Source organism: Pholis gunnellus (genome assembly GCF_910591455.1).
Source record: "Pholis gunnellus genome assembly, chromosome: 19".
In the NCBI taxonomy this organism is placed as follows: domain Eukaryota; kingdom Metazoa; phylum Chordata; class Actinopteri; order Perciformes; family Pholidae; genus Pholis; species Pholis gunnellus.
Genome location: NC_136546.1, coordinates 17,768,065 through 17,786,153, shown reverse-complemented (window position 1 = coordinate 17,786,153; position 18,089 = coordinate 17,768,065). Strand labels below are relative to the sequence as shown.

The window sequence follows — 18,089 nt, the reverse complement described above, 5'->3', positions numbered from 1 at the left end:
ATAAACATGTAACGGTAGCACCCGAGCATTTATTTACACCCGTGTTACCCTGTGCCTGCATAGAACAAAGACTGTTGAGTGTGAGCTACTCCGTCTTGTTGGAAATAATCAGATGAAATGTTTCTGCGCCTGCTGCACTAACAGCGTCCGGACAGCCTAACCTGCTTCCACAGTTCAACATTAATTATGAGTGACGATTAACATGTTATTACTAAACGTGTAACATTTTGAGTACGATCCCCTTTTCAAAGACTGCTTGCTAATTTTAACTGATGTGAACGACTGAGAGGATGTCTTATTTTTTTTTTTAAAGAGGCATAACATTGTTTTTTTTCTAATTAATTCCTTTGCAGCAATGGGAACAAAACTGATTATTTAACTGTAGACCAGTTAGTCAGCTTTCTGAATGAAGTAAGCTCTTTATCATTCATTAACTTCTCTGTGTGTTGCTTGCTCGCGCCCCCCCCCCCCCTTCCTCTCTGCAACTCCCCCTGCTCTGGGTAGAAGTTGCTCTGGGTAGAAGTTGCCCTCTGGCCGGACTGGACATCAGCTGACCCTCATTAAAAGTCCATTAATGAGTTGGACAAAGTATTTAACTTCCAGTCAACCTGCAAGGGCAACTTCAACCAGCTCCCCTGTTCTGCATCCCCCCCCCCCCCCCCGCCCCTCCCTCTCCCCCTCTGCGGCTTACCTCCTCCTCCGCGTCTGATTGGTGTTGCCATGGCAACGGGAGGGTAGAGGGTTTCCGTCCCGTCGCTTCCTGCTCGGCTCATCTCGTTTCCCGCCGTCTGTGTCTTGTTTTCTGTGGCCGTGCCCTTCTGTTTGGATGAATACCTGCTTTGGTCCCCTCCACTGTGAAGCGTGTCGCTGCTTTCGCGCCCCCGGTCCCGTGCATCACGCTGTAGACCCGCCCACAGAGCCAAAGCGTTGGTTAAAATGAATTCCCGAGTGGCTCTGTGGGTGGGCACTGGCAGTATAAGGATGTTGTTGTTTTGTTAAAGTAGAGCTGCCTTGAACCTCTGCAACACGTCTGACTTCCTTGCTTTTAAGCGACACACTGCACCCGTCAGTGTGGCTCACTGCTTCCCTTGAACATCTCATAATTACATGTTGTCTGTTAAGTCCTGTTTGTACCTAAGTGCTCTCCATTCAAGACCACAATCATTATTTAAATCCACTGTAATGATTTACATCATTAATCAAAGTAAGGAAGTTACAGTTCTTGAAGTGAGCAGTTTGTAGTTGTCCCCAGTCCCGTGTGTCAGTGGAAGATGTTTTGTCTGGATATCAGTATACGTGTTGACGATACGTCTGTGGATAAATGTGTGTGTGTGCGTGTTGCTCCTCAGAATCAACGTGACCCTAGGTTAAATGAGATCCTGTTCCCATTCTACGACCCCAAGAGAGCCATGCAGATCATCGAGAAATACGAGAGAGACGAAGAGCTGAAGAAGAAAGGTAGAGAAGCGACAATCAGGAGGCAGAGAGATATTTTAGGCTGTGCTGCCATCTGCATGTGCACCTTTGCAACTACAGTACGTTGCATCAGGTTGTCGGCATATTTCTCTGACAAAAGAGATTATTCTCTGTTTTGTTTCCCCTGTTCCTGTCATCATGACAAATTAACAAACAGTTAATTAACAAATTGTTAAACTTGTGTCCTTTTGACACAATAGCACCCTCACTGCAACAGGAACCACAACTGATTTTAAACCCATCGAGTAAAGCTTGCACATGTTGCAATTTAAGATGAATAAGATATTAAGAATTAGTTATTTTCAATATCATCTATGGCCTAGCAAGAAAAAGGTTGATTACTTAAATTCATTTCTTAATAATTGATAAAAGCCATTCATGTGAGCCTCAGCAAAGTGTGGAAAAGCCAGCATTTATTAGGAAAATTGATAAACATCGATAATGATTTCTTTAAACTTTATTTTAATCCACGAATACAAATGATTTCCATCGGGAACTGACGGTTATAATACTGCTTTCAGTTTGAGGGGCTCTTCCGTCTGCCCTGAAGTTCACTGTAACCACCACTAGTTATTCCAATACGATACAGAATAATGAGATTTACCCTCAATCCTGGTAACACTGTCCCCTCCTGTTCCTTCACCCCCAGGCTGCATGTCCAGCGATGGGTTCTGCCGGTACCTGATGTCAGACGAAAATGCTCCGGTTTTCTTGGATCGACTGGAACTGTACCAGGAGATGGAACAGCCGCTGGCCCACTACTTCATCAGCTCCTCCCACAACACGTACCTGAACGGGCGACAGTTTGGAGGAAAGTCCTCAGTAGAGATGTACCGGCAGGTCCTGCTGTCTGGATGCAGGTGAGTTAATGTGCGTGTGAAAGTCTGCATGGTCTAAATGGGTAAAACGTCTGTAGATTATACATTTTATTACGTGTGCATCATCAGCGGATGCCTGCAGTGCATGAACAGTTTCTGTGTGCTTTCCATCCGGTCAGATGTGTGGAGCTGGACTGCTGGGATGGGAAAGGAGAGGACCAGGAGCCCATTATCACTCATGGCAAGGCCATGTGCACAGACATCCTGTTCAAGGTGAACACACACACACACACACAGCAATATAGTGCATTCACACAGTTGACTCTTTTTCTGGCTGCTTCAATACTTTTGCACAAGGTGTTCCTGCCCCCTTGTGTTGAGAGTGTGACATTGCGTATATTCCAGCTTTGACTTCTCTCTCATTCCCTCTTTTTCCTTTCTTCTCTTCTCCTGCTTACTTGTTTTCTCTTTTTCTCATCCCCTCTTCCAACAGGACGTTATCCAAGCCATCAAAGAGACAGCATTCGTGACCTCAGACTATCCTGTTATTTTGTCCTTTGAAAACCATTGCAGGTACGTGTTCAGTTAGTAATAAGCAAGGGTGTTGATGCATATGTTTTTGATATTTGTATTAATTTATTATACAGTACGTAACCACAATGCATTCTCTGTGTGTGTGTGTGTGTCACCAGTAAACCACAGCAGTACAAGATGGCCAAGTATTGTGAAGAGACCTTCGGTGAGTTCCTCCTCAAACAGCCTCTGGAAAACTACCCGGTAAACACTCTCTCTGATTCAGTGTTTCTCAGAGTTGATTGCATTTGGACGATGGCGCTCTATATTTGAATGTTTGATTATGTTCTGTTGGGCAGATTGAATCGGGGCGCTCCTTACCCTCTCCAAATGAGCTCAAACGCAAAATCCTCATCAAAAACAAACGCTTGAAACCTGAAGTTGAACAGAGTACGTAACCAAGTCAGCTTGTTGAATAGTTAAATCTCTGCTCATAATATGGTTTAACGTGTGTGTGTGTGTGTCATACAGAGCAGCTAGAGGCCTTTAAGAAACACATGGAGGCCGGAGAGACCAACACCCCCGCCATCATTATGGGAGAGGAGAATGAAGAGGAAACGGAGAACGGTCAGCTGAATGACTGTGTACACATATGTGTACTATACGTGTGTGCAAATATAAACTGTGTTTGTGTTTTGTGCTGACATGTACACAACATGACACCTTATCAAAGGTCTTTTAAACAAACATGTTTGAAGGGAAAACAATAGGTGGACACTCATTTTAATGGCTATTCATTTGATTTCATAAAGATCAGAATGTTAAAAGAACACACAAGAAAAGTTCAAAACGCTGCATCAAGTACACACTGTAAAGTAAGATTAGTGTAGCAGTGTGTCCAAATAAAGACAATGCATCAAGTAACATTAGTACATTTGTGCCCCGTGTGTTTTGTTTGTGCGTGTAGGAGAGGATAAGGATTTGAATTCAGAGGCTCCCAGCAGTCTGTCAGAGGCCAACAGTGTTTCCAAGAGTAACGCCGTCAGCACGACGAAAGAAGAACAACAGAAGAACAACAGCATCAAGAAGGTGAGCGATCACTTTGAGGACTGTTTGGCTTCTGAAATGCTCAAATGAACCAGTAACGTCTCAGGCATCCATTAGATCTCACTGGGCAGACGGGAGGTTCAGAACTTCATTTAGTGGCATCGATGGAGCATCCATACAGTATGTTTTGTGCCAATTATACCCGAGTACACTGATGTGCAAAACTGGAATACTTCAAGAATCCGAAACATACAACATGAAGGCTAGTTTCCATTTTAGAATAAGGACAAACTCTAAAGATGACATGAAATTATGTGTACATTCAGTTCAATAGGCTTTACTGGCATCAAGGTAACATACTGTATATGCCTTCAGAACAATAGAAGAGTTCTGTTCTGAAGTAAGAATAGTCTGAAACGTCTTTTCTGAAGCCACTCAACACAATGTTTCACTTTTAGGATACACTCATTGTGTTGATTGGATCCTTTTCCCGTAATTTAAGAACTTAAGTTGTGACATGAATTGTGAGTGTTTAAACTTTGTGTCTGTGTTTCTAGGTGCCTGACGATGACGTGACAGAGATATCTGTAGCCACAGAAGCAACAGACGTCACAGATATCTCCGAAGCATCTGAACAAGACAATAACAAGAAGGCGAGCACATCACTTCCACTACACTCTTACACACTTAATCACTTCTTAGTTAAAAAAAACCAAACTTCACGTCTGGGTTAAATGCATCAGACCGATCCAGCTCTGCGTGTATGTGAAACATGCATTCGTTTTGTACCTGACCTGTGCAGGGTGTGGAAGAGGCGGAGGACTCAGAAGAGGCTCTGATAGCTCAGTACACTTATGTAGGAGCCACCACTAACATCCACCCGTGGCTCTCAGCAATGGTCAACTACGCACAGCCCGTCAAGTTCCAGAGTTTTGACGTGGCAGAGGGTGAGCTTTTGACTTCCTCCTGATGTGTTTCTACTTTGATCCTGCTCCTTGTTCATGAATAATTTGGGACTGACCTTTTTGTGTACTTTTCCTCCTGGCTTTCAGAAAGGAACATCCACCATAACATGTCATCTTTCAACGAGTCTGTTGGTCTGGGCTATCTGAAGACCAACGCCATAGAGTTCGTCAAGTATCCTTTGGGCTTCAAGTCAAAGCCGCGCTGCGTTTATCTGAACAATAGAATTGCTTGACGAGGAGATATTTATTAGAAGTGGTCAAATTGTTACAGTACTTATTGAAATAGCATGAAGGCATCCATGCTACTGTGACCTTGACATGGTTTCAGGTCACCTAATAGTTACTCTTTTAGCTCCTGAGGGAACTATGTGGTTCTGAGCTCGTAGTGGGTTGTTGGAGCTCTTTGCCGAAAGCTGTAAATTCAAGAAAAAGCTCCTTAACTAAGAGAGGAAGTGCATATTTGATGATGATCCTCTGTAGGTTCATCACTACGAGCGACTGCTGTTTTCCATTCACATTGGCAAATTATAAAATGTTATTTTAGCTTTAATTAACAACACCTTGGATGTTTTGTTATGATCACTTTTCTTCACTGAGCACAGTTACGAGAGTTTTGATAGATTGAGGTCACCTAAAAGAGCTCTGAACGGCGGGTCAGAGCTGATGTTTGTTTCCACTCTGCTCTCGGAAAAGCACTGGAGGCCTCTAGAGGCCAGTGTGCTTTTGGACAGTGTGACCTGACCTCACACAAACATTCACACAAACTTTGCCTCTCTCTCTCCCTCCAATGGGACTGCTTGACCCAAGCTGTTCACACTAAAAATAGTCCTACAGTCTGTTTGACGCACTCAAATGCATACACACACGTGCTAGAACACACATGCTCTCCGTCTCTTTTTTTATTTTTATTTTCCTGAGCGTCAGTGCAGCTACAACAAGCGTCAGATGAGCCGTATCTACCCCAAAGGGGGCCGGGTGGACTCCAGTAATTACATGCCTCAGATCTTCTGGAACGCAGGCTGCCAGATGGTATCACTGAACTTCCAGACCCCAGGTACCACAGCACACAGCACGGGACCTCTGACCTCAAACACACACCCATAATATCAAGCACTCCACATACAGCAGATACATGTGCATATACAACTGTAAGCACTCCGTTAACCGTCTTCTGATCTGAGCATGCAGTGAACTTGTGACCTCACATATTCATACGTCTTCTACTGCTGTTGTCTCAATGAACTCACCCGCTAATCAAATGCACACATCTAAATATGCCGAGAATGATGATGAGGACATTTCTACTTACTGAGGATCTGTTTTTGATTGAGATGTTACTTTAAAACGGTCAGTTCACCAAAACACGTGTTCTCACTTACTGCTAGTATTATCAAGCCATGCTGATAGCTCACATTTTATGGGCCACGGTTTGCAAATATTTGCGCCTGAAAACTGTTCTATCGTTCCTATACAATGGAAACAAAATACCCGACAGCAACATGTAAGCGTATTTGGAGATTATCTTGGATAAAAATTAAATGTTCCAATGAGAACTTGAACACATTAAGGTCTCTGGTTTGGACTGAGTCGTGTTTGAGTCGGTGCAACATCACCGATACTGTCAAAAGCAAATCAGAAGAACACAGAAACCATCGTGCTATTTCTTGCCACATTGCTTGATGTCCACTATATAGTACATGCAAATCCAGCATTTGCCATATTGTGATGTAAAAAAAAAAAAATCCTGCACCTCACTGGGCCATTCATTGTCGTGCATACGCACCCACCTGTGAGACATAACATGAATTAGTTCCTCGTCTCTGCAAATTGTTCAGGTTGTGCAGGTTATGCATGCATGAACATACGCACACAGTTTCATAAACTGCCACATACACACCCATACAGTGAGTGATGCCTGTTGGGAAACAGCTGCTGCCCCATGGCCAGAGGCAAACGGGGGGCCGACCATATGGCCTGCTGGGAGATGAGCATGTGCGAGCCTGGAGGGGGGGTGACACAAGAGGTGGAGCTTCTGTGATGGAGGGAGAAAAGGGGGAGAGAGAGAGAGAGAGAGAGAGCACAAAATGTTAAAAACTCTTCCAGCCAAGAATAAGCTCCACAGAAACCAATGCAAATGAACTTCATTGTTATTGTTTTAAGATTTGATATCTGTGAGAATTTATAAACATTTCCTTCCTTTTCTCTCTCAGATCTGGCCATGCAGTTGAACCAGGGAAAGTACGAGTACAACGGCTCCTGCGGGTGAGAACACCTCCTCTCTCCTGTCCTCAGCTCATCCCCCCCCCCCCCCCCTCCTCAGCTCATCAATTAAAGCTTGTCACATCTCATTAGTGGTTGCCAGCGGCGAGCGTATCTACTGTCTGCTGTGAGAGCCAATGAGTGCTTTGGGGGGAAGCGGGACTCCTCTTAACCCGCCTCCGAGGCGCTCTGCAGTCATCTATCTCTTCCTTTCTCCGTCCCTCGGCTCTAATGCTGTCCCCGAGGGCAGAGATTTTACTGCTAATGCTGGAAATCTCATATGTGGGAAGATCAGGGCTTGTGCAGACACCCATCATTACTAATACCACTCTGCTGGGCCCCGGGTTAACACACCCCCACACACACAAAGCCTTAGTCCCTTCTCATGCTGTACCTCCTTACTCCTCATATTATTTTAGTGCTATTTTAGAAACATTGTATTAAATTATTAGGATTATGTATTGAACAACATCAGTGCTCCCATATTTGATCTGTGTTTGTGCATTTTCCTGCTTCATCTCCATCTTGTGTGTGTGTGTGTGCGCGCGCTTCAGGTACCTGCTGAAGCCCGACTTCATGCGGCGGTCAGACAGGATGTTTGATCCTTTCTCAGAGACGCCTGTGGACGGAGTCATCGCTGCAACCTGCAGCGTACAGGTCAGGTCATCGGACTCGTCAATCATGCAGCAAAACTGTTAAATCCTATAAATGTAAAGAAAATGAGTGATTTAGCATAAAGCGATTATCAATAAGAAGTCAGCTGTTGTCTAATGTTACACATATCTTTACTTTAGTAGACGGTGCTTGATTGTACCTCATACCTACTGCGCCAAGGTTCAATCGCAGAGAATGATTACTTCTTAATTAATGTTCTTGTGAAATCTACAACTTTAAGAAATACTCATAATGCCGTCGTTCTTTTCACTGCAGGTGTTCTCTGGACAGTTCCTGTCGGACAAGAAAATCGGCACATACGTCGAGGTTGACATGTACGGGCTGCCGACGGACACCATCCGCAAGGAGTTCCGCACACGTATGGTGATGAACAACGGACTGAACCCATTGTACAACGAGGAGCCCTTTGTCTTCAGAAAGGTAGCGAGAAGCACGGGGAGGGAGGTGTTGTTGGGAGAGGCGAGGGAAGGAGCAGCGGAGGTGGAGATAACGGATACAGTGAGGCAAAAAGAAAATGTGCTGCACTCATTTGAATGCTGTCTGCATTGTGATGAATGCTGCGGTAGTTTGAACAGTAGGAGGAGAGGGAAATGGAGAGGGATGGAGGACAGCCATGATTTGAATTAGAAGAAAGGTCTCGTGATGATGGAAGCTACTCACTCTGTGGTTAGAAATCTAGAAAAGACTTCAACAGGGGAGGAAAACTGAGGGAGTGATTCGGGATACTCTTTCGCAGAATATCAAACCCAAACAGAGAGGGTGACAAGACGAGGCAAGGTATCTTGTTTGCCTGTGTTTTGGTCTGCAGAGAGGAAGGAAGTGCAAAGAATCAAAAGGATAGGAAGAAGAAAAGAACATAAACAAACTGATGGAGGAAGAGAAAAAAGGGAGAATGAAGGAGAGAGATTAGAGATATTGAGAGCGAAAGAGAAAGAAACGTGTGTAATAGTGCTGCTCTCAGCAGAATGAGGAGTCTCTCAGCCATGACTGTGACTCCAGCTTCCTAACACACACCATCAATCACAGCCTGCCGCAGTGCTGCTCACACACACACACACACACACACACACACACAGTGCTATCAGAGGGGCATCACAAGCAGAGCTGCTGCTGGCAAGGCTCGTTCCTCACATCTTTACACGCACTCAAAGAGACACAAATGCCCTCAGATGCTGCTACACCTTTTGCATGCATGCATATACAGCACTGTCAAGATGACTCAGAGCGAACAATACACACCAGCAGCACTGCCGTACAGTACATCAGCCAGGCTAGGTTTGCGTAGGCGCTCCCACCCGTTCATCTCTCGTGAGTATTCTTCGGTCTTATCGCTTACCTTCCTCTTCGTCTAGGTATTTATCACCCTCTTCTCGCCGTTCACTTATCTCCACACACAAGGCCAGTTGAGACACTCGCTCTTTTTTTTTTTCAAGGGTGTGCACACAAGCACATTCAAAGACACACACGTCTCACACACACATGATTTACTCCACTCCCTGTATGTGTGCTAGCGGTGGAGATGGCCTTGTCAGTAGTCAGATATGCTGCGTGCTGCTGCGTGCTATCATGCCTTTCCTCCTGTATCACACTGTGACCGTCCCGATAGTGTCCCCTGCAGTTTCATCCTTGACCTTCTGACGCCGTTTCTGCTTTAGCTCGAAAAGAGAGCGTTTTTACTGCAATGGCTGCGAAGTAGTTTACTTTCATAGCAGAATGCGTTCCTGGAAGTAGACTTCCCCACAAGGCTGATGACCTACTCCGAACTGTGACTTTTATTTTCTGTTGCACTTTTTCTCGTGCCCTGTTCCTCAACCCATCTTTTTTTTTCCTTTATTCTGGCTCCTTCTCCTCCCTCCCCCCCTCCCAGGTGATCTTACCGGATTTGGCAGTACTGCGCATCGGCGTCTACGACGACAACAACAAGCTGATTGGCCAGCGCCTCCTGCCTCTGGACGGCCTGCAAGCCGGCTACCGTCACATCTCGCTGAGGAACGAGGGCAACAAGCCCCTGTCGTTGCCCACCATCTTCTGCCAAATCATCCTCAAGACCTACGTGCCCGATGGCTTCGGAGGTGAGGCCAACGTGAACGTACTCACGATAACTACAAAACTTCATATTGCTTTCTGTTCTTCGATTCGTGAAATGCAGAAATAATAGTTTGTCTCGTACCGACACTTTGTTTTACTTCTGGGTTTATTCATGGCTGATAATAAAGTTGTTTCTGTGGCCTGTAGGGAGGAGAGGAGAAAGGCAAGCAGGGTACCTCTCTCTCCCGCTCACTTCCTCTCTGCCTTTGGGTTGCTTTAAACATTCAGAGTAATGGCATGGTGCAAATGATGATGACAGTGAATCTGCAGTAATAGACAGTTTAAAACAGGCACACGCATACAAATGAGTAGGACAATTGGAGTTGTCATTAAATAAAGCCACGGGGCTCGCGCGGCGGAACCATTAGCTTTCTTCCATAAGTTCTGCTGCTAGAATCACTTCCCTGCCAAAACACACACAGCTCTGTATTACGAAAAGAATCCATCTTTTAGAAACGGTTTTATTAAAACAAGTTAGATCCTTCCCCAGGGCCAGTTTGACTCGTATCCTCTCAGCATAACGAGGCAGTAATTAATCATGCAAGAGAGGATCGCTCTGTAGATCAAATGAACGGACATTAAATATAACTCACTTTGTTTACTACCTTTCTCGATTCAAAATAACATTTTGGTTACTATAGTCCAAATAAATATCATTTTAAATACATCAGAGACGGCTCCTAAAAGTGTATTTTTCATACATACGGCAATAAACAACCCCTCAACCCACAGATGTATTGATGAATCTTTTCTTTTCCCTTTACAAAACTAACAAATGTGATGCAGCCATTGTGGATGCCCTGTCGGACCCAAAGAAGTTCTTGACCATAGCAGAAAAAAGAGCTGACCAGATGAAGGCGTTGGGGATCGACACGGTACACACACACACACACGTGAAGCTTCAGTTTGAGTTAACAGGGAATGCTGAGCTCCATACTGGTTTGAAGAATTGTAGCTAAGCTTTTAACTCGGATATACCTGCTTCCTAAAATATAAAAACAGTGTCCCGTACCAACCAAGTGAATAATTTCCCTTTTTGTAGAACGACATAGCAGACGTTCCCAGTGGAAGCTCAAAGAACGACAAGAAGGGAAAGGGTAAAGGAGACACCGTGAAGGCCAGTGTGACACCGCAGACCAGCTCTGACATGGCCCAGACCTCCAACTCCGCCCAAAACAACACAGCAGAAACCAAGAAGGGTAGATACCGACGTCAAACATACACATTTTAAAAACAGACATGTGTACACTATGTGCACACAGTATTAAACTTGACTTTTCTCTGCTGTTTCAGATACTGCACTCGTGCCTAATGTCAGCATTGATGACTTAAAACTAATGAAGGTAAACAAACACCATAGCGAGGCTGCTACGGCTCAGTCTGTAAGGCTTAGTAAATGTGGAAGAGTTAAGTAATAATGCAGTTTATTATTGTTTAATTAAGTACCAAGAATGTATGCTTTTATCAGATAACTATACATATTTACAAAGCAGTATTTATCAGAGTTATTGCTAAATGATGATATTGGTGTAATGTACAACAAAAGGTCACTTTACGTTTCTGTTTGAAGAAATGTCCACGAATTAAACTACTGTAACCACCCTTTTGAAGCAACAATGATCCCATAAGATAACTACTGTACTAACTACTGATACCCAGCTATTGTGCCTAAAAGACTATTCTCAACATGACTTGCACAAGATCAATAAATACATTTCTCTCCCACTGCAGACGTACCTTAAACTGATTAAAAAGCAACAGAAGGAGCTCAACTCTCTAAAGAAGAAACAGTCAAAGGTGGGTGAGAGGCCGCCATTGATGCTCAGAGGGGACGGCTCCTCCTTTCATCTCCCCCTGACCACCGCTTACACAATCTGTTCATTACAAAACATGCATAAATGCAGCCACATAATTAATGATTTGTTAGAAATTAGACTTGCTAAAGCTGCTTTTCCTTTGACCGGAGCTTACCATAGAGACCGTGGCGGAAGCCGGCTCAACCATTATCATCGTATTAAGTCCTATTGCATAACCCATGTATAATAGCACCATCCAGTCTCCATCTGTTGACTGAACATAGACATGAACAATGTTGATACAAAAGCATCAACATTTATTTAAATAATCATAGTTTTGTATTGAAGCTGCCTGTTTTGCTACGATATATGTTTTAGGCTTAATTCTCATATTGTTCATGGAGGAGGTGAATACAGTTTGGGTATTGGTTACAACTGCATTTCCATAGTAGAAATACTTGTACTAATACATGTTATTTTTTCCAATAGGATCAAAATACAATGCAGAAATCCCACTGCACCCAGGTAGACAAGATGGTGTCTCAGCATGAGAAGGAGAAGGCAACCCTGGAGAAACTGTTGGAGAAAGCCATCAAGAAGAGAGGGTAATTCAAGATGTATCATACAGACAGACATAATCGCATTGCTCAGGTTTCTCAAAACATATCATGAAATAAGTCATAGGGCAGTATGTTGAGAAAAAATCTAGTATGTCATTAAAAAGTCTTGTTTATTGAAAAATGCACACACTCAAAAATCTTTAATCATAAAATACTTGTCTATATGTCGAAAAATGAGATGAAATAAAGTCATAGTGTGGTGAAAAAACCCGTCTTAATATGTGGAGAGTCTTTGTACAGTATAGAGAAAGAAGTCATGAATACAAGTCAGAGTAAAGTGTGGTGAAAAAAAATATTTTTTAAAAAGTCACAGTATAGAATGTGAAAATAATTCACGAAAGAGTTTAGAAGGTCAGAAAATGTAATGAAAAAAGTCATAAAAAATATTTGAAAGAAATGACTAGTATGTAAAAAATATTCAACCAAATTCTCTTCTCCTTGAGTCCAAGTTGACATTTGGGCCAAATTTGAACAATTCCCGTCCCGGTCGTCCTGAGGTATTGTGTTCATGAGACAATCAACATTATTCCTCCGGCTCAATTCCAAGCACAACACTTTTACACAAGCTTTTGTAAAAACCCCAAGAGGCCTTTAGCTTGAGATCAACAACACAGGCCTCGTAGAAACCTCTACCGTCCCTTTAAACGCACATGCTTTTAAAATGCATTTGGTTTTCCTCACAGGGAAAACAACTGCCAAGAGCTAAAGAAAGAGACGGAGGATAAGATCCAAACACTGATCGCCGATCACAAAGTCAAGGTAACGCAAAACTTCTCACCCCAAAAACCTTTACACGGTCATTAGCTGTGAAGATGACAAGTGCCTCCGATGTGCACAATCATCTGAGGTGTGTGTGTTTGTAACTTGTGTGCATGTTGCAGGTGAAGGAAATCACAGCGCAGCACACTAAAGAGTGGTCAGAGCTGATTAGCAGTCACAGCAGCGAGGAGCAGTTGATGAAGGACAGCCACGTCACTCAGCAGTGCGAACACCTCAAGAAACTCCTGACCAGCGTCCAGGAGCAGCAGACCATGCAGCTAAAACTCATCCATGAACGGTGAGAGTTTCCAACACACACATGCGGATGTATGTGGACAGTATACATGGATTTACTGTAGGGGGACCAGACCCCCAGAAGGGGCAGCAACTCTGGGAGTTGCTGTTCGCTATAAATGCAGGTCGTTTGTTACACTACATGTGGCTTTTTTTTGGTTCCTCAATTTTAGGAATAGCAAAGAGATGCGTGCCAACCAGGCCAAGATGTCCATGGAAAACAGTAAAGCCATTAGCCAGGACAAGTCCATAAAAAACAAGGCAGAGAGAGAGAGGTGGGTCACACATACGTTATCCATCGTTCTCACGTAATCAGGAGGCTGGGCTGGCTTTTAAACCGTTGTCACACTTGTATCCCCCACGGTGCTGCTCTTTGTAATATTTAGGAGAGTACGAGAGTTAAACAGCAGCAACACCAAGAAGTTCCTGGATGAGAGGAAGAGGGTAGGTTGTGTTTAATTGACTTTTTAAAGAAAACACCAAGAATTCTCCTATTTTAATGCATAACCGATCGTACAAAGGTTTTGGCAAACTATCGCTACTACCGTTTCTTACTCCTACAGTAAAAATGCAAAGAGACAAAGAGACAGAATGAGTGTAATATTGTGTCCCTGGTGTTTTTGCAGCTGGCCATGAAGCATCAGAAGGAGATGGAGCAGCTAGAGAAAAACCAGAGAGAACAGTTGGAGAAACTGGAGAAGTTCAACGAGCAGGTATAGGACCAATAAAAGAAACTCAACCTTACAGCCAATAAACTGCAGATAACGGGCATGTCTGCCATCAGCTGCCTGCTGGTCTCCATCTCAACAGCTGATGATGTTCAACCACAGCATGTATTAGACCCACTTCCTGCATAAACCAGAACACCTCTCAGTGTATGGTCCTTTGAGCTCCACTGGGTTTTTAAAGTGTAAATAAAGGTTCTCTGGCTGATTTCTTCCTCAGATCATGGCTGCAGTCTCCGTCATCTGTGATGTAAACTGTAATTAGTTTAGCAGGAAGTGTTCCACATCGCTGGTCAGAATCGCCTCAAGAGGCTCTACAGACAAACAGTCAAAATGCACAATGTCTCTATACAGTAGAATGACTTGGTATTGAACTATTTCTTCATTAACAGTTGTCTGGACCGTCTCTCTGCCCTACATGCTTTAAGTGTACACAACAAATAGTAGAAAGTAACGTTCACTTGGCACAGGACGGTCTCGTATCTCCATCTGTACATTTTATTTTGCCATCTGCTACACACCATTACCTGTACGTGTCTCACATGTTCATTCGTTTTTTAATATGATTTGCTTTTTCCGGCACAGCATTTGAAATCACACCATGCAAACAAACATGTTCAAGGTAGGCATCTCCATCTCACTCAACTCTGCCTCTGAACCCTCCCGTCTGTCAGTGCATCACCTGGTGATGACGTTTCCTTCCATGTCTTTCCTCTTCTACCTCCGTTATTGTTCCTCCTTTGTTCTGTATCCTAATTCTTGTGCTGAGCCTGTAAATCTGTATTTTGCTGTTATTTAAATAACCCCTATAATGAGCATTCTTGAAGTGATTTACCACAGGGAAATAGTTCACCACTAATCTCCCTTTGAAGAGCAAAAAAGGAAATAAAGTGATTCACTTTTCTTTGTGTTGTGGAATCTCATTCCCACATTAGTAGTCTGCAGCTCTCAGGGTGTCAGCGGTGCCAACGAGCAGCTTGAGTCATTTATCACCATGACTCACCAGCTAGAAGCAAAAACCAGCCAGCTCACAACCTGCCCCACTGTGCTTTCACTCCAGCTCATAATCATTTGCTTTCATAGTATGTGACAGAGTCCCACTGCAGACATTTTGTGGAAACAATTACGTGACACTGCCGACTAACAATGGGGTTTATATTACCTGCAAGGAAAAGCGTAATCTAAATAATCTCTTACTGACAAACTGATTTTAAAAAAAAGGCACTATATGAATGCAAATCCATGCACCGTAACTGAAGATCAAACTTGCACATCTGGTAACAAAAGACAAAATAGGGTTCTTCGTCAAGTGCTACACGTCTGCATTTAGTTGCTGTGTGTTTGTCTAACTGTGTTTTCTGTCTCCTGGAAGGCCAAGGACATGCAGCAGATGGTGAAGTTGGAGGAGGAGATGGACCGCAGACCTGCCACGGTGGTGTGAGCGACTGAGACCAGAAGCGCGCGCGCGCACACACACACACACACACACACACACACACACACACACACATACATACATACACGTGCGCGCAGGTGCAGAAACACTCCACCGCTGATAGCCCTCTACAGCCCAGAGACATTAACCCTGCCTACATCTCTCTGTGCTTTTCTGTCATTCTCTCACACACACACACACACAGTAGCCCTCTGCACCTTTACCCCACACACTAACTGTATACCACTGAGCCACTGGTGCTTATCACTGTTTGACAGGCGGTTTAACCACTGAGAGAGAGAGAAGCAGCACAGAATCAGATGTATCCCCTCCTCCACTGGATGTAGATCACCTTCAATGTTCTCTGCATCCTTCTGGCAACACAAGCTGCAGCTTTGGTGGGCACACACACACGCACACACACACATTCATTCACAGGAGGTGGATTTCCATTTTTCCTTTCTTTTTTTTTATTTCTTTAAAAAAAAAAATCTGTACCCGATTTAAACACTCCAGAAATAGTGTGGAAGAGGGGAGAAGAATACGTATATAAGATTTAATGTCATGTCAGCAAAGATGAAGAAACACTTTGTGAAATACACTGTATGCTACACACCAGTCCTGTCCTGAGCACCTTGTATGTGATCATAACAATGTGGAAAATGTAGCAGTGCACTACTGTAGGTTTTCTGTATTTCAGTAAGAATGTATTTAAAAAAAAAAAAAAGAAATCACTGTATGAAGGAGTGGCAAACCCCGAGTGTCACCTGTACCTACATGCAAGTTGTGACTACAAAGATGTATCACTGACTTTTTTGTTGTTCGTGTAACAGCCAAATATAAAAAAGGCTTCTTATCTTGCTGAGTCAGAAAACTATAAAGGGATCACGATGGATAGATGTTTATTATGGCCCTGTGAAATTGTTTTAATTAGGAGGAAATACCCAAGAGATTGTGTAACAGCAGTCCTAAACCTTTACTTGAAAGTAACATGTGATGTGTCATTTTGTGCTCAATCCTCTCAAGTTTACACCTGCAAAACTCATTTTATACTCCTCAAAATCATGTATACTATGCAAAAAAACAAACATGATTCCCTCAAAGTTCAAGGTGTACAAAGAGACCAAGAGGAGTATCAGTAAAAATACTACAGCAGTAACAAAATGGAGTTGATTTTTTTTTTTGTGATAAAATTGTTGATCACTACAAACCAAGACAACGACATGAGTAGTTCCAAACCTTATTGAAAGTATGATGATCTAATAAAAGGACATCTACCAGTAAATTAAGATGGACTAAATGGATAAACTAAATGAATCCACTCGTGGCAGCACTGTAATACATTGTGATAATTGACCAGCACGTCACCACCAGACTAGAACTTCTGCAGACAAGAAGTCAAAGCCACCTCGTCGAGTCGGTGTCCCGCTCATTAAGGGCGTTGTTCAAGTGAAGTGCTCCCTTAATAGCTTCTTGACTGCACGACAGCAACCTCAGCTTGTAATCCTCATTGTTTCCTCAGACTGAATAACAAAGCCCGCGACACGGCTCGCCACGCACTTTCCACACGAGGCCCGTATCCGTCTGTGTCCCAAACCGGTTCCCACTGACTTACAGAGATGGCTGAAGGAAGCACGATTGTGCACAGCCCCGGTGACGCTGACAAAAAAAGCCACTGCAGAGAAAGAAATGTGGGGTGAAGCACTATTATGAAGTAATCCTTTGGGTAATAGCATTTGTGCACATATGCTCATGCCAGGCATTCACATTGCATGGCACACCACTAACAAATGAAGTGACCAAAAGTCATAATGATATAAAAGACACAAACATTGGGATAAAAGCACCTCGAGGTATTTTTGGCCTTGTTAAACGTTGTTTTTCTGTATTATCCTGCTGTAACACACTCAAAAGGGTTGACGGGATGTTCTTGTATATACTGGAATGTATGTAGTCTAATTTACTTTGTGTCATACAAGGGCTCAGGGGGTGGAGTGGGTCTGTTGGGATGTTGGGGAAAGACATTTATCAACCACTGGGTTTTCCTCTTTGTTCTATTTGTCTGTTTTTTTTTTAGTCGGCCCTTACTGCACCACACAACACAGTATAAAGCTCTCACCACATATCTAGTGCAGAGATAAACGAGTAAAAAGTGCTTTTAAATTTTATTCCATCGCTTTCAAAATGTGCCACTCGGTGTATGTTAGGATGGTAAAATTATTTTATGAATGACAAAATGCCAAATTAAGGGGTTATTTATATGAAGATATATATATATAAATGAATATATATATTAGATATAGTGTAGTTTAAGATTATTATGTTTGTTAGAGGCTTTTTTGCACTAGTTGAATGTTTCCGTTATGTGATTACATGTAACCTTTGGCTCTCTAGTTTGTCGAAAAAGCCGATTATTTTTGCAGTGCAAGTCACCGATTTGATTTCCTCAGTTTATACTGTGTCTCCTCTTTGTTTTCTATTTGAACTGTAGCTTGTCAACAAACCATTCTGTGCGTGTTTTTGTATTTATATTGTATTGTTGAACTTAAAGCAATGAAAATACTGTTGTTATCCAGCTCCTTTAATACTGTTTTATAGTATGTGTACCAATAAATCCAG

At 43.1% G+C, this 18,089-nt stretch overlaps 1 protein-coding gene across 4 annotated transcripts in view; it reads left to right on the top strand.

Moving 5' to 3' along the window:
* plcb4b (phospholipase C, beta 4b) overlaps positions 1-18,089 on the top strand; it is a 59,854-nt gene extending 41,765 nt beyond the window's left edge. For 3 of the 4 annotated variants that reach the window (XM_079180319.1, XM_079180317.1, XM_079180318.1), the window contains 29 exons: positions 354-411; positions 1,350-1,458; positions 2,126-2,336; positions 2,474-2,567; positions 2,788-2,867; positions 2,987-3,071; positions 3,167-3,257; positions 3,339-3,434; positions 3,775-3,896; positions 4,412-4,507; positions 4,657-4,801; positions 4,907-4,991; positions 5,749-5,873; positions 7,030-7,081; positions 7,633-7,735; positions 8,009-8,173; positions 9,621-9,825; positions 10,628-10,716; positions 10,884-11,040; positions 11,135-11,184; positions 11,573-11,638; positions 12,127-12,242; positions 12,941-13,016; positions 13,139-13,314; positions 13,484-13,585; positions 13,697-13,754; positions 13,937-14,023; positions 14,621-14,657; positions 15,408-18,089. In XM_079180319.1, the coding sequence (XP_079036445.1) occupies positions 354-411; positions 1,350-1,458; positions 2,126-2,336; positions 2,474-2,567; positions 2,788-2,867; positions 2,987-3,071; positions 3,167-3,257; positions 3,339-3,434; positions 3,775-3,896; positions 4,412-4,507; positions 4,657-4,801; positions 4,907-4,991; positions 5,749-5,873; positions 7,030-7,081; positions 7,633-7,735; positions 8,009-8,173; positions 9,621-9,825; positions 10,628-10,716; positions 10,884-11,040; positions 11,135-11,184; positions 11,573-11,638; positions 12,127-12,242; positions 12,941-13,016; positions 13,139-13,314; positions 13,484-13,585; positions 13,697-13,754; positions 13,937-14,023; positions 14,621-14,657; positions 15,408-15,484 (3,013 nt within the window). In that variant the 3' untranslated portion in view covers positions 15,485-18,089. The remainder of the gene's footprint in view (positions 1-353; positions 412-1,349; positions 1,459-2,125; positions 2,337-2,473; positions 2,568-2,787; positions 2,868-2,986; positions 3,072-3,166; positions 3,258-3,338; positions 3,435-3,774; positions 3,897-4,411; positions 4,508-4,656; positions 4,802-4,906; positions 4,992-5,748; positions 5,874-7,029; positions 7,082-7,632; positions 7,736-8,008; positions 8,174-9,620; positions 9,826-10,627; positions 10,717-10,883; positions 11,041-11,134; positions 11,185-11,572; positions 11,639-12,126; positions 12,243-12,940; positions 13,017-13,138; positions 13,315-13,483; positions 13,586-13,696; positions 13,755-13,936; positions 14,024-14,620; positions 14,658-15,407) is intronic. The other variant, XM_079180320.1, reaches the window with a different exon arrangement.